General features: G+C 40.3%; 2 protein-coding genes across 3 annotated transcripts in view; one reads left to right on the top strand and one right to left on the bottom strand.

Annotated features, from left to right (window-relative positions):
- Positions 1 to 192: 192 nt before the first annotated feature.
- LOC117427721 (hepatic triacylglycerol lipase-like) lies at positions 193 to 9,561 on the top strand. Of its 2 annotated transcripts, XM_058995208.1 has the most exons (10): positions 193 to 329; positions 446 to 600; positions 2,986 to 3,176; positions 3,573 to 3,752; positions 3,904 to 4,021; positions 4,689 to 4,922; positions 5,529 to 5,771; positions 6,397 to 6,511; positions 7,235 to 7,453; positions 8,654 to 9,561. In XM_058995208.1, the coding sequence occupies exons 1-10, from the start codon at positions 208 to 210 to the stop codon at positions 8,769 to 8,771; spliced, it is 1,695 nt and encodes a 564-aa protein (XP_058851191.1). In that variant the 5' UTR covers positions 193 to 207; the 3' UTR covers positions 8,772 to 9,561. The 2 variants fall into 2 exon arrangements, with proteins under 2 accessions (XP_058851191.1, XP_058851192.1); XM_058995209.1 differs by lacking the exon at positions 3,573 to 3,752.
- Positions 9,562 to 12,156: 2,595 nt separating this feature from the next.
- The window catches only part of adam10a (ADAM metallopeptidase domain 10a), a 59,337-nt gene continuing 55,433 nt past the window's right edge, over positions 12,157 to 16,060 (bottom strand). The window contains exons 11-16 of the mRNA XM_034049841.3: positions 15,394 to 15,544; positions 14,537 to 14,720; positions 14,033 to 14,141; positions 13,636 to 13,856; positions 13,050 to 13,176; positions 12,157 to 12,844 (exon numbers count right to left, since the gene is read on the bottom strand). Of these exons, the coding sequence (XP_033905732.3) occupies positions 12,747 to 12,844; positions 13,050 to 13,176; positions 13,636 to 13,856; positions 14,033 to 14,141; positions 14,537 to 14,720; positions 15,394 to 15,544 (890 nt within the window). The 3' untranslated portion in view covers positions 12,157 to 12,746. The remainder of the gene's footprint in view (positions 12,845 to 13,049; positions 13,177 to 13,635; positions 13,857 to 14,032; positions 14,142 to 14,536; positions 14,721 to 15,393; positions 15,545 to 16,060) is intronic.

Raw genomic sequence — 16,060 nt, forward strand, 5'->3', positions numbered from 1 at the left:
AAACTACAGTTCTGCATATGATTTGAGGTAAGCACGGCCCATAACTGACTCAACATATAATGAAAAATGGGAGATCCAAGTTTATCTAAAAGAGATCGATAAGCAAATTAGTATTTTTATTTCATTTTATTTTATTGTTTGCCCTGATTTTTGCAATGCTTTCGCAATGTGATCGGACGGGGTGTTTGCCCAATCAGGTTGAAGTCAATGGCACATGCCCAGCCAGCCCTCTCTGACCTTCAGCCAGGCTGCAAATACAGTGATCAGAGTGCACCTCACCCCAGATCTGTGCTACATGACTGGTTGCTGCTGCTGCTGCTGCTGGCAAGGTACTGTATATATTGCAAGAAAATCTACTTTTGCCAAATATTATAACATTTTGACATTATAATAAAAAACCCTGTCCCGATTAATAATTGATTAATTTTTGTTTGTGTTTTTACAGTTCTTTGGTTGGTTGGTTGGCTGGCTGGTTGGTAATATTTCACGGCTTCAGTTGTCTGCTAGGATCTCACACTATGGGCATTGTCAGGGGGCTTGTCTTCATCTTGTTCATTTATCACATAAGTGACGCAAAGAGGCTTTTGGTGAACAAAACTGGTAAGTGGCCAAAATATTTTAAAATAAAACATGTTTACAAATGACGGTCTCTGCTAAGTTATTTCCGTAACCCCGTAACTAAAATGGCAATTGACATGCTGCAGACGTCGTAGAGAAATAGGCATTTATAAACTGTGGCAGCAAATACAGTCTTTTACATGGATGCACCATATCTAAGAGCTTCCTAATCCAATCATAAAACTCTACGACTGAAAAGAAAAGGTGGTCACGTCAAGGGACGTAAAAACAGAGTTTGTTTTTAATATCCTACCTATACATTTCAATATCTTTTATTGCAACTACCAAACTAAACTTTTTAGAGTTTTCTTACAATGCTTTTATTGTTAGTCAGGCTGGTTTATTAAAATGTGTTCTTGTTGCACACATTCATCTGTACAGTCTGCTTTGGGTAAATAAATAGCACTGACTGTATTGGTAAAAACAGACCTTTGGGCTTAATTATTAAGCTTATATCATGAAGACAAGTCTCTGTGGACCGTTGAAGGCTGTGTACATATTAAGTCTTTTCACTGCTCACCAACAAAAAAAGTACAGATATTAAACTGTTTGGAATCTATTCTCGTCTAGTTTGACGTCTTGTACTGTAAGTCCACAGAGTTTATTGCAGTCATCACAAAGAAGATACTGTACTAATGTTTCATCCTAACCCAAAAACACACCACTAGTATTGATCAAAGGACTTTCTTTTACTGTTGGGACAAGAGTATAAGAGTCCAATAGCAGTTACAGTAGGAGGGCAGTATAACATAGGGTATATTGTATTGTCATTTCACATGACCTGTTGGGCAACTTGCAAAAGGAACAGTGCCCTTTCACCTACTGCATGTGTACGAGCTACCCATCCCAACAGTTTTGACCAGAGGAGTTTCCACATATTAGGTTCAGAGCTATCAGGGATGTTCTATGATGTTCTCCCATAAATTAGTGGTTCTCAGGTGTCTGAGCCAAGACTATTATGCAATTGTTCTTTTCTAGAGTTACAAAGCCATGTCCCACTACAAGGCTGCATGACCAGAAAACCTGGCAGGAATTTAAAGTTTTGCAAGAGATCAATGAAAGATCACCAAAGCAGAATCATTGCAGGGCAAACTTTATTTCCTGCCAAAAGTTAGGGCATTGCATTACATTACATTGGTCTTTTTGATTTCCCTTGTGCAATAGCTTTATGCATCATATTTCTGATGCATTTGTAGTCTAGGGTAAACATTCTGAAGTACTGTTCATGTGGTTTTCTATATAAGATCTACAGGGATGTAGTTTTTTCAAGTTTTGTGTCATTCTATATAAACTTCTTTCAACTCTATTGTCTTTTTCCTTCCCATCATGGCTACAACATTTGTATCTATAACAGAAGAGAGTATAACCAGCAACTCAGTATTCATGGGGTGAGCTATCATAAAATGCAAACATGTAAAGCATGTTTGGATTTTATGTTTTCTAGAAGAAGGAATATTATTGTGTTCTCACAGAAGCGGAAAAATAAGTTATTTATTATTATGTGATCTGTTACCTTGATTAATAGGAATCAAACCGCCTCCACCACGACTATAACAATCTGCATGTGTGAGTTAGCACTTTTAAACATGCTTCACGTTACACATTAACTAACGGTGAGTGATGTATGAGCAGTAAACTGTGTAACGTTTTACAAATAAAATGAAATGAACCTTAAAAATAAATGCGTCCTTTGTGTTGGTTCAGTGGGAAGCACAGAGAACAACCATAACATGAGAATCGCAAAGGAATTCCTTATTTCTCAAAGGGTGCGCCATTAACCAGTACCAATCTTACCTATTTAATGATCGGATTTCATTTCTGTGATCAGAATAGCCCCTTGAACTCATCAGTTGTTCATGCACTATTACTTCATGCATAACTAATGAAGATCAAAGTGTTGACCATTTCATTGCCCTGCTGAAATCTCTGGGACGCAACAATCCTCTGTTTACATTCATTTGAGCAAGCCAAGGTCATTGTATAATGGAACACACCCTATCTAAAGGCAAATGAGTGCATTTGGAAGGTTGTTTTTATTTCCTAGGAGCAATAACCAATATTCAATAGAATACAATACATTCCCTGAAATCCCTCCTACAAACCACAAACTGGAGGACTTCCACACCACTGACATTGCTGCTCCTCTTCATCAAAACGACTGTTAACACAAGCACATTCAATGCCCTTGCTTTGGGTATATATATGCTGGTACTATGCTACTTTCAACATTTTTTAATATGGTGGTACAGCACATAGCTTATTAGAGGGTAAAAATATTTAAAAAGTACGCTAATACATTTGTAATAGTTTTATCTCGAGCGAGGGATAAGTAATTGCCTTTGGCTTTTTTCTTTTTTTATGTTACAGACACAAAAGACAAATCTCAACCAATTCTGAAACAAAAAGTTCATTATGTCCCAAAATCCAACTTCCGCTTGTACACCAGCGGTGATGCCATGGATGATACCTGTATGATCCTGCCCTTCGACTCAGGGACCCTGGACCGGTGCAGCTTCAACAGCACTGCCCCCCTGATCATCATTGTTCACGGATGGTCGGTAAGAACTTCTTATTTCTCAGGTTTTGTACCTGCGTCGCAAAATGTTTGTCTGTAAAAAGAAAAAAAGGATTGTACCCAAAGTAAACTATGACGAGATACAGTAAGCTTGCACCCTAAACAGGAACACAACATGTTTGACTTCTGTTTCTTAGTTGTGCGATAATTAGAGATATTAGATGGCAAAGCTTTCCCCATGGGGCTTCAGCCTAGTTAAATTACAAAATAAACTTTTAGTCCAGAGTGGAGTCCACGACGCCTTTCCAAGCAAAGAGAGGTCAAATGTTTCATGGGCATGGAGACTGAACTGCAGCTCCTTTATGATAGAACACACCACATGACCCAGTCACTGCCAGATTCTACTGACACATAGAGGCTAACCAGGCTGTTGGTGCAGGTGGATGGGATGCTGGAGAGCTGGGTGACGAACCTGGCAGCGGCCCTGAAGTCAAAGCTGAGGTACAGCAACGTGGTCATCGCTGATTGGCTCTCCCTCGCTCATCAGCACTATGCAATAGCAGTACAGAACACACGGCTGGTCGGCCAGGAGATCGCAGACTTGTTGGAATGGCTGGAGGTGAGACGGGGGAAGAAACAACAAGAATATATGAACTTGTACACAAGTGGTCTGTGTTCTGATACTGTGTTTAGGGGTCTGCTTTTTAATATTGCTATGTGCTCATTAGGGGATGTTGTTCAGAAACAATTGCTATTTTGTCCTGTTCCAGGAGTCCCACCAGTTTTCTACAGAGAATGTTCATTTGATCGGGTACAGTCTTGGCGCGCATGTCTCAGGATTTGCTGGTAGTTATGTCAGCGGCTCCAGGAACATTGGAAGAATTACAGGTACAGTGAATCACGTTGATCCTCATTAACATGTACAACGGAAAGCAATGAGAAACTCAGCACAGGTGGCTTTGCCACTCAACACTGTGGAAGGGCCAGCTGCGTCCGTTCTGTTTAACCTTCTTGATGTGAAGCTTTCAATTCAAAGTTATTTGATGCATATTCAGGTGGGGAATGCCAGGCAGGGTAAAAGAAGGATAACATTACATTCCTCTTTTAAAGTATTGTAAATTGTGGCACATTTACAATATTTAGTTTGTTAAGAAATATTCATTTCAGTTGCCTTACCAATCTTATACAATGCATTACATTTCATTAAATCATTATTCACCATTAATAAAACACTGCACATATTTAATTGAATTATTATGAATCAGATTTCTTCGGCAAGCTTCATTATGTCATTTAGTTTCATCATAAGGTGCATGCGGTCCTGGTTACTGTGTTCTAGTTTTAGTTCAGATAAACGAGGTGCTTACCCATCATGGAGGCTGCCTATACAACTAAGATATGGGACACAACTCCTTCCGTCATCTGACCAATCAGGTGTAGGACAACTCCATCTCAGAGGGGAGGCAAGGGAAGAAAGCACCATCCTCAAAAGGAATGGGGGGGTGGGCTCCAATAAGACAGGGCGCTGTGTGAATGTAACAATGTCTCCACACAGGCCTGGACCCTGCAGGTCCACTATTCGAAGGAATGTCCTACACTGACCGGCTGTCTCCTGATGATGCCAACTTTGTTGATGCCATTCACACCTTCACGCAGCAACACATGGGTCTGAGTGTGGGGATCAAGCAGCCGGTCGCCCATTATGACTTCTACCCGAACGGAGGCACCTTCCAACCTGGCTGTCACATCAAGAATTTGTATGATCACTTGTCTCAATATGGACTGTCAGGTATGGAAAACATCCACTGCACACAAACACTTGCATATTATGTTAGGCTTCCGATTATTTGATCCAAATACACTAATCAAAACAGTTAAGGGATATTCAGAGATGTGTAGATTAAGCATGTGTACACAGGCATTCCCAGTAAGCATGATCAATGCCAGGACAATAGGGCCGGTATGAAGGTTGGACAATTAAGACCCCCTTTCCCAGCATGGACTGCAACGTCCAATATTTACAGATTATTTGTTTATTTAGCAGACGCCTTTATCCAAGACGACTTACAGAGACTAGGGTGTGTGAACTATGCATCAGCTGCAGAGTCACTTACAACTACGTCTCACCCGAAAGGCACAAGGAGGTTAAGGGACTTGCTCAGGGTCACACAGTGAGTCAGTGAGTGAGCCACGATTTGAACCGGGGACCTCCTGGTTACAAGTCCTTTTCTTTAACCACCGGACCACACAGCCTCCTCACATGATACTGGTTTTGCATGTGTTATTTGAATACAGGATTTATAACGCTTAATATATCATGCTTAATATGTCCCTTCATTTTTTGCAGCAGTGCATTTCATGAATTACTGAAACACTTTAATTTGACCTCTCCTAGGTTTTCAACAGAATGTGAAATGTGCACACGAGAGATCTGTGCACCTCTTTATTGACTCTCTGTTGAACGATGACAAGCAGAGTGTGGCCTACTGGTGCAATGACAACAACTCCTTTGACAAGGGCATCTGCCTGGACTGCCGCAAGAACCGCTGCAACACGCTGGGCTACAACATCAAGAAGGTCCGAACCGGAACCAGCAAAAGACTGTATCTAAAGACACGCTCCCACATGCCTTACAAAGGTAACCTGCAGCAATCATTCACACATCCTTCTCAAATCAGTATATCCTTAAGGAGAGTCTCGCTAAAATTGTATTTAAGGGAATTAATTTTGTTGCCTCTGGTTGTCAGCGAAAGTGTCTAGAAATCTGAAACTTACTGGTGATTGAAAAGACTAAAACCAGCTGATCACAATGGATGTTGCTGACTGAAAGCTTGTCTGTAAGCTTTTTAAGCACTTAGTTTTCCAGCACTCTCCCAATACCATAGGGATGTAATAGTGTGTTACAGCACTATGGTTTGAACTTCAGATCTCTACATGTGGCTATCGCAAAGGGAAGCTACAAAACATTTCAGTAACTTGTAGGAAGGTAACCATCGTACAGCAAGTCTTAACACCAGTCATCTACAAATCAATCATAAAGCTTCCATGTCCAATGGCGCAACAGTAAAATAACTTTTGGTTGCTGCAAAACCAAACCATGTTTTCAAGTTTATCACAATTATCAGATTGCTTGTTAATAAGTTGGTAATTATGTTCTAATTTTACATTTTACTGTACATTGGGAGACCTGCAACAAGCTGTATCCTGTATATTTAAAAATGACATATTTAAGAACCCTTTTCATTTTCCTGTCTATGCTGCAGTCTATCACTACCAGTTCAAGATCCAGTTCATCAACCAAATTGCACAGCTGGAACCCATGCTTACTATATCTCTGATGGGTACAAAAGAAGATGTTCAAAACTTGCCAATCACTCTGTGAGTATTCGTGTTTCCACAGTCAATATCACGCTGGTTCTGATTCATGATGTGCAGGAGGGGTGACCCAACTTGAGATCGGGGGACCAATTAAAATTTGCTAATTTGTGCAAAACACAAAGAAAACTAAGATTAAGGTGAATACAGCCACTCCGCATGGAGGGGTTTAACTGCAAGCAGCTTCTCGTGTTTTCTGACAGTACATTAATCCTTCTCAGAATCACAGGCAGTAGTGCTTGCCTTTGTTTAATGTATGAAATCAATAAAGTGCAAAAGGCTGTACCGTGGTTGATAGAGATTGAAAATCATTACAGGACATTCTTCTTGTGTTTGGAAAATAAGAATTGCTGATTATGTCAAACATCTTGTAATATTAATTGGATCCAAATTATCCTGCCTATCAAACAAGATGGTGTGTGTGCACTGGGCCCTTTGCTTGTCAAACACATAATATCCAAGGTATGCGCTAGCTTTAAACTTTTAGAAATGTACTGTTTTAGCCTTTACATCTGGTGATCATTATGAATTCTCCACCCTGTCTGAATTGGAATAGCTCGCTCTCAAAGTGATGTGCCAAAAACGCTTTCTTTATCTTTCTATATATATATATGAGAATGTTTTAGTGTTTATGGTGCAGGTCTATTAAATAAAAAATATACATGTTTACATATTGGGGATGTTCCTATAGTTATAGATACATGTGTTGTTGATTTTGTTTTGCAGAGTTGAGGAAATAACTGGCAACAAAACCTACACTTTCCTAATCACCCTGGACACAGACATCGGTGACCTGATGGTTCTCAAGTTTAAATGGGAAGGCTCTGCAGTTTGGGCCAACATCTGGAACAAGGTCCAGACTATCATGCCTTGGAGAAAAGGAAGGAAGGGCCCAGAGCTCACTGTGGGGAGAATCCGGGTCAAGGCTGGAGAGACACAGAAAAAGTAGGTTTTAAAATAATAATAATACCTAAATAAAACTGCAGGATTTTTCAGAGAGCTCGATTAGTACCAGAAGCAACATAGAGAAAATAAACATACCAAACAGCCGAGTCTTGAAGCTGTAGTAAATTAATCATCATCGTCTGTACTGTAAGATTATATATAGTCTTATGCATACACTATTGTTGAAGGGTAGTGTGTGTATGTTAAGCATAGAGAAACGTTGTGCAGCTGGTTTTTAATAATTTTAAAGGGGTGGGTTCAAATCTTTTTTAAGTAGTTGTGAGATATCACAGGCAACAGTGCTCAACACAGTTAAAGTGGGACTTTAGCGGTCACTAAAAATGCAGCGTATGTAAAGAATGTTTTTCACCTGGCATTCTGCACCCGTTATCAAATTAGCACTTTGCCATCATGAATCCATTTAAATGATCTTGACATGTATCCAAATAAAGAAAGGCGCAAGGAATTGGGCGGGGATCTGGAATACTAAGGGGGTGCAAACATTATAATGAGATGTACTTGACGTGCTCTACCACACCTACTGCTCTCTGGACTCCTAACTCCCCTCACCTCCGGGCTGTAAGTGCAGCCGCTAAGCAGCCCAATGCACAGGCGGCGCTCATTCATCATTTGCATTGCTCTTAAGCTTACATAGGTCGCAGTGCAAAATAACTGCCTGCCCACTTGGCAATTCAGATTTCGGTGCCGCAATTGTTTGCACTGTGCCTATCCTTACATCAGCCCCTTAATGCTGAATGTGTACAGCCCCCTCTAGTGTACAACATGTTATACAACAGCCTTTTTTTTCACTTTGAGGGCATTCTAAGCAAGTTAGATCTTACAGTATGAGGGCATCAAACAAATCTGGTAAAAGTGTTATGATTTCATGTGTCTTTTGAAGGTAAAGCAATGTTTAAAAAAAAAAAACTAGTTTATTGGCAAGTCCTTTTAAAAGGATGCATTTAGGTTGTACATTTAAATAAAATGGAGACAGTAAATAAGACTTGAGAATACCCACAAACTTCACCTTGCATCTACACCTTATGAATTATTCTACTTGGAGTCATACAAATCTAATCATGCCACCTTAAAGACTTATTTCATCAAAGACTGGGACATATAGCAGTTCACAGACAGCAACACGTGACACCCCTGTATTTCCAATCCCCAACACTGAGTGACTCTCCTGTTCCTCTGCAGAACCTCATTCTGCTCTCAGAGCGACGACAGCACGCACATACTGCCGGCTCAAGAGAAAACCTTTGTGAGATGCGAGAGAAACAGCAACAAGGGGAAGAAGAAAATCACACTCGCATGATGAAACCGACTGGTCTGTTACACTTGGTGACTGGGAAATATTACAATTAAAACTTATGGAACTCCTTTTATTATTATTATAATAAAGGTTACTGATACTTCTCGGGGCATTCTGTTTTATGATATACATGTATTTTGTGGATAGTTATATGTCGAGGTTCTCTGACAATAGCTGAAACAGATTTGGCTGAACATTCTCAAGGCTGGCTGCTCGTGGATTGCCCAGTCCAAGTTCTCTCATCAGTTCATTCGCTTTTCATAGATGCAGGTGTCTTCTTCCTCGCCTGCAGGCTTTGATCCGCCATGCCCTTCCAAAGAATCGTTATCTGTTCTGGCTACTGCTACACACCCCATATACAAGTGCATTATTATAGAACTGCTCTGAATCTAGCAATTCTTTGATTCCAGTTAACTTGGATGTTGTCTAGAATGGTGTAAAATGTTTACACAATCTATCCTAATTTTTGTCCTGTAATTCAGCAATGTTCTGCAGCAGGAGCAATTTTCAAAGCCTTTATATGTCATTGGGGTCATTCCTGCTGGTCTTTTAAATGTGATGCTGCTGTTCTAGAGAAATAGGAGACCCAAACCCTTACAATCAGAGTGTGCTACTCAACAACAATTGAAGGAGGATCGAACTCCATCTTCAATGAAATGTTAATGATGAGCTTTAAGAAAAAATATAAAAGCTCAGAGTTCTCCTTTAAAGAAATGTTTTTTTTAAAAGACATATACCTATATGTATTGCAGTATTAGAAATACTATGCCCAATAAAGTTTTTTTTATTGAAATGTGTATTTTGTTTCATTCAATTAGGATGGTGTAGAACCCCTTAAATGGTAACCCTCTGATGAAGGAAGGGCTCCATCTGACCCTATACAAATAGCTGAACTAAAGTTTGCCCCTCCCATTATTATATTCTTCAATGCAAGTAAACCTGTCCACTCAACGCAAACCCATACAAAATCAAGATGTAGCATTATACTGCTTCCACTGGGAGAGAACCCAGTCCCTGCATGGACTCATTGGTCACTTGACCAGTTGTGATCGCTGAATCTCCATGTGCTGAACTAGCCAAGGAGCCTAAAGGCCAAAGCAGTTCTTTTGAGCTCCCAGGCAAGATTGTGAAGTTAGCAGGAGCAGGATTCAAACCACGTTCGCATGACTCGCTCAGCGCTTCAAGCAATGTTGCGTTAACTAGGCGATCCATGGAGGACAAAAGCTGCATCAACACAGTGCACCATAAACTCAACCATTGAAAGCTTGGATTACCTGCTGCTGAACAAATGCCCAACAAAACCATTTTGATCAAGTCTATTTTATTAATGCATTTCAAGTACTTACATATTCTTTTGCACAATACTTTTTGCAACTTTAGTAAAAATTTCCAAAGTGAACCAAAAAAAATAAACCGTATAAAACACAGCGGACATTAAAAACCGGACAGTAGTATTAGATTTTTTTTCTTCGTGATTTTTCAGCTAACATCACCTACCACATTTCAACTCAAACTGGACAGTTCAGTGCACGTTTCTTTCAGCAAAGACTTTATTCTATAGAGACTAAATAAAAATAAAACCCAGAGGCAGTTCACATCTGCCTGAACTCTACCACAGAAGAATACAAATAACAAAAAAAAAAAAAAAAAAAAAAAAAAAAAGGATTACAAGTTCTGTAATGTCTCACGCTCAAAAGAGGTTCACTAATGGCCCATGCTGGGGTAAAGAGAAAGTTTTATTATCGACCACAAACCCATTTCAACCTGCACAATCAATAGATACATCTTAAGAATTTAAAAAAAGGATGCTGTGTTTTTCATTTAACCCCAAATACACGTTCATTTGAAATGTTATTTTGTATAAGACTATGTGTCTGGTTTTCATATACAAAATCTGCGCCTCTACATGTTTTTAAAAAAAAAAAAGCTATAATTTTCATGTACTGTACACGTTTACAAGGTCTCGCTAGTGTCTGTGAACCAACCTTCTTGGCCTGGATCGCTTAACGATTACATCCATGTAAACTTTTAGAATGTAACTAGTATGAAGCAGTTTTCAAATCTTATAAAATCTACTAGCTTAACAAAATACAGACAATTACTGAGTTTCCTCTTGTCTTAAATTTACAAGCAATGATTTATTCAAAAAGGGACAGGGCAGGACACCTCACCCTTCGATCTTGCAGCCTCCCCCCCTCCCCCCCTCCCCCTCTTCCAATGGATGTTATAATAAATGCAAACTATTACACAGTTTGGTATTTAATCTGGAAACTCAGTTGATAAATTAGAACTGCAAGAGGCTTGTCCAAACGGCTACAGTTGACCGCCTCAGTTCTATCCCTCTCAGACATTATAAATGAATTGCCAGTAACCTTAGACCTGAAGCAAAGACACTGGAGCATGGATTTTAATTGAAACAATATACTGTAGCCTAGAAGGCTGAATCGTCCATGTCGGATTTTCTCATTTTGTTCAGCACTTTCAAGTCTTACAGCTAGTGTGCATTAAGTATATCATTTGTCAAGCTTTCAAAATCAGTTATCTTATTACCACGTGGCACCAGATAATTTGTTTTACCATTAAATGGAGACAATAACATAGCCCAGCAATAGCAGACCCTCGTTTCACATTAGCTCTGCCTTTATCCTTACCCCAAACGTGTTTCTAATAAAGTGGTCTGTTAATTAATTCAGCACACACACTTATTTAAGATGCTGATCTGGAAACTTTAATAAATTCTGCCTATCCTCTGATAGTTCTCGATCGCAGAGCTGATCATCTGCTGCTTAGTGGTTGTCCATTTTTATAATTGCAAATGCACAGCAATTTGTAAAATAAGCACAAAAAAGAAAATCGAATCAAAAATAAAAAAATGGAATTAAAAAAAAAAGGAAAAAGAACACACCACTCTCTTCCCACATCCCCACATAATCACATCTGCAACCACTACATTCCTGTAAGGTCAACACAAAATGACTCCATATGAAAATGGTAGCAAACTAGAAGATCTAATATTGAAACAATCTTGCAAGGTGTAATTCACTAAACCATAAAACACAAGCCAGAAGAAACCTATGTGCATCATTCGTCTACAGTTTCCCTCCCCACTCCCCACCCCCCTCCCCAAAGAGGAGTCCCCCCTCCCCCAACACACACAATCTACACAATGTACATCCTAGCAGCTGCTCAGTTCAGGCAACATAGTACTTTGCCACATTAAAAATCAGCCCAACTTAACATTAGCTAGAAGAAATCACAGCCACTGCAGACATGTTAAGAATTTTCAATCCCACCAAAATCCACCATTTCCTTTGTTATATCCTGAGAGAGTCAATTAAAACAGTAAATTCTTCATTAAAACAGCAGGAAAAAAAAAAAAAGATATATATATATATATAATTACAATGAAAAAAATCTGTATTGCAATTTCTGTTCTGTACAATTGCACGCATGAGTATGGGTATGCATTAGAAATACAGGCCTGTGTAAAAAGAATGATAATTACATTGGCAAGTAAGTCTCTTTGACTTTGAGGTCGTCTCACTTCCTGGCCTTGAATGGCAGCAAAAAACTTTCACCTGCAGTTATGGTTTGCCTGCAAAAAGGAGGGCATTTCTTTAAAAGAAAAAAATAAACAAAAAAGGGTGAAGCAGGGCAGAACATTATACCAGCCTTAAAAAAAGACTTCGTGCCATTAGGTTATTTAAAAAAAATTGTCCATTGCTTGAAAGAAAATTAAGACCACCTTGTAACGGAAATTAATGATTGTGTTCACCTCGTTCCTCATTGACAGTTAAAGCCATTCAAAAATAAATGCGGTGTGACTTCTGTAGTTTTGCTGGGCCCCGAGAGCTGCTATTATAGATCTTCTTGTTTTGTTGTTGTTGCTGAATTCTGGACAATGACTGTTACAGGTTTTCTTTGGAGAGAAGTTTTCCCACTGTAGGCACTAGGAAGAACCAAGGCAAAAAGCTCCTGTTAGCGTCTCATCTGTCCCATCTGATAGTTCTCTCGTGGCTGCCGCTGGCGTTGGGGCTGGGGGTTGGCATTCTGTGCTCTTCTCCTCTTCAGAGTGCCTGTGGGGGAACAGGCAAAATCGGAGAGCGTCAGTCATGAGGTTTGGGGGTTCAACGGAAATCTGGGGGGGGGGGGGGGGGGGGGGGGCATCTGGGATCCTCCCCTCCCAAAACCTATTGGCTCATTTAACATGACCCTCACCACCTTGTTACAGTTTTCAAAATCTAATTGAAAAATAGCAATTAAAAATTAAAGGGCTCTCACCTGGTAGTGGTTTTGGAGGAGGGAGTTTTGGGTTACTGCTAGGGGTGTGGACACTGCAGATCTTAATGAAACCAGCCATCAGCATGATGAGAGCAATCCCCATCAACAGCACTGCCCACCAGTGAGCCTGGAAACAAGCAGCAAGAACTAAACATCACGTAGAAATAAAATTAGACAGACGTGTGTGCATATCCACCCCCCTCACCCCCCACCCCACCCCCCCCAAAAACAACGGATCCTGGAGATGATACGATTTCTATAATCCTTCTCTATAACCACTGATACTGCATTGTGTCAAATGTGTAAAACCAAAGTCTCCTTTGAACTACTAAAGATCCCTCATCACCTGCTTTAGAAAGACCATGGCATCCTGTATAAAAATCCCCCCTCCAGCTTCATTTACCCACGAAACACCAGCTACACTGTCCCACCTAAACACGTGACTGATTTATCTGTTGATATGAATGGCAAGCCTAAAATTTGTGTGACGATGGTTGTATCCTAACCAAAAATAAACACATTAGCACATACGGAATGACGCAGCATGGTACGGCTTCATACTGTGAGGTATACAAAAAACACTTACCACAATCCACTCAGCAATGTTCTCATACAGCTCTGGATTAAAGATTGCTTTCTTTAGCCTGGCCAGGGGACCATCGGCGTCCACCAGCCGACACTTCATGAAGACATCGCAGTAACCCTTGAAGTCGTTGCAGGGCGAGCCAGGCTGCAGAGTGATCGTTGTGCCGGAGAAATACTTTGACCACATTTCTGATCCTGTGCTACTGCAAACTCCTTGGTCTGCTATATAAGGAAAGGGAAACCGAAATGAAGAACTAGATTTAGAAAGGGACAGACTTTTTCAGTATCTATCCAAGGCTGTGTATCCAAGTCCATCCATTTGAACATGGGGAATTCTTAGACACCAAACAAGGCAACACTATCGGTAGATCTATGGTTTTTAAGGGAATATTTCTCACTTTTCTCCTTGCAGCAGACGTGGCACAGTTCTCTGTCATCATTCCCATCCGTACTTGCACATGTGCACTCCTCCAAACCGTACTTCTCACAGATTGAGCCAGCGCATTGCTGCAGGAGAGAGAAGTCAATCAACTACAGGAGACAAAGGGCATCACAAACATAACAAAATCACCTTTTACACCTTGATATTAAATCCAGGTCGAACTTGGTAATGAATCTGGCAAATGAAAAGTTCTTATGGGGGGGGGGGAAACAGGTCTCTCTTGTACACTCTGTACCATATGTACAGTTAAACTGCAGGGAACCGGGCACTACACGCCACAGATGCTGGAAATCAGTCATCTTTCCTAAACTAAATGGAAACATACTACACAGGGAACATTTTGAAAAAAAGCTATGTTAACTACTGGTATGTTAAACAACTGGTAACCCCTTTTTGTTTATGTCCCCTTTTAGCTGAGAATAAAAAAATTAAAAAAACACAGAAGAATCGTCTCTTGTACCCCATTGATGCAGACTTGTGTTCCCCTGTGGCATGCTGTGAAGTTCATTTTGGGCGCCGATATCGGACACATAGCCTGCATGCCATTGCACGATCCTTCTAAGGCACAGTCAGACTCTTCTCTACACTTCGCAGCTGTAGATTTGTATGTGCATTCCTTTGTACAGCAGGGACCTTGACTGGGACTGGGGAAAAAATAAAACGCACAACAGCAATTTAGTTTCAATCTAGTTAAGCATCATAACTGTTGGCAATGAAACAACAAATGCCAACAGTTCTATATCTATGTTTCACAAAGACCAAAGGATTAGGCTTCCTGTTCATGCTGCAGCTGAGCGGACAGATGCAATTTCTCCCAGAGGACACCCGAACAAGTTCTTGCAAAACATTGTACTGTAAAAACCAATACAAGTGATACATCTCAAAAGAGACAGAGCTTCAGTTATGACGTATCTTCACAGCCAGTGCCAGTAACCTTATTATTTTATTCCTACTTGCAAATCATTCTGCAATACCCTTCTCTCATTGAGATATGTGAACAAATGCAGAGCAGTCTTAAATATTTATGCAATGAAATCCATCCTCAGTATTTGCCTAGATTTCAATTTTGATAGAGCTGTATGCAGATTGGGAACTGCGTTAAGACAGCAGATCACTGAAGCCAGAAGGTAAAGCTAAGGAACAGCTGCAAATAGTTTATTGATCCAGCTGTATGTGCACCAATAATAAAAGAAATCCCCAAATTGATCACCTCTAAAACCAGCATTTTATTATATCAGCACCGCAGTATTAAAAAAGAAACAAAAAAACTCAAATAGCGTTTAAAACTAGAAGTTTTGAACACCTGTTTTAACTTACCTGCACGCTTTGCCTTCTTTCAACTTGCACTTCAGGTTCTCTGGCTGGTTAGCATCATAACAGCATTCATCCTTGCACTGATCACTGTACCCACAGTCGCACTGCTCTCCGTTCTCCACCAATCCATTCCCACAGATGGGCTGACCAGACTCTGGAGGGGGGAAATGCAACATCGGCCATAATGGAGTAACCTTTAAACACGATTATCCGCCCAAAATAAGAGTTACCCCGGAGCCAATGGATGTTTAGGTTTTGCTAAACCTACATTCCGACTGATGCTAAGCAAAGACCTGCACCACTTAAATCCCATTCCACTTCATGGCCGTGGAGAGGTCAAGCAGCTGCTTTAATAATGAGACACAGAATTTTGTGCATTACTTCGCCCTTGTGTCAGATTTAAAGGGGAATCTTTCTCAAATGGACAAGCTGACACTCTGGCTTCCAATTCAGAGTTAGACTAGTCCATTCTCACAGAAGTGCAGAAATTATAAAAGGTGTTCAAAAGGGGCTGTTGGCACTGCTGGTTATATTAAAAACACACACTAAATGGAGCTACAACATCTAATTTGAGGTCCAATTGAAAGCAGTTTAGCGTGGGGTTGAACTCCTGGCCTACTTTACCTGCATCCAAGAAAAATAATTCAATTGAAAAGCATGCACCCCCCTC

Source organism: Acipenser ruthenus, chromosome 21, assembly GCF_902713425.1.
Source record: "Acipenser ruthenus chromosome 21, fAciRut3.2 maternal haplotype, whole genome shotgun sequence".
NCBI lineage: Eukaryota > Metazoa > Chordata > Actinopteri > Acipenseriformes > Acipenseridae > Acipenser > Acipenser ruthenus.

Coding starts and splice junctions, on each gene's coding strand:
- LOC117427721 (XM_058995208.1), top strand. CDS start 208: ATGGCACATGCCCAGCCAGCCCTCTCTGACCTTCAGCCAGGCTGCAAA. Junction 601..2,985: donor GCTTTTGGTGAACAAAACTG/GTAAGTGGCCAA, acceptor TTTATGTTACAG/ACACAAAAGACAAATCTCAA. Junction 7,454..8,653: donor GCTGGAGAGACACAGAAAAA/GTAGGTTTTAAA, acceptor GTTCCTCTGCAG/AACCTCATTCTGCTCTCAGA.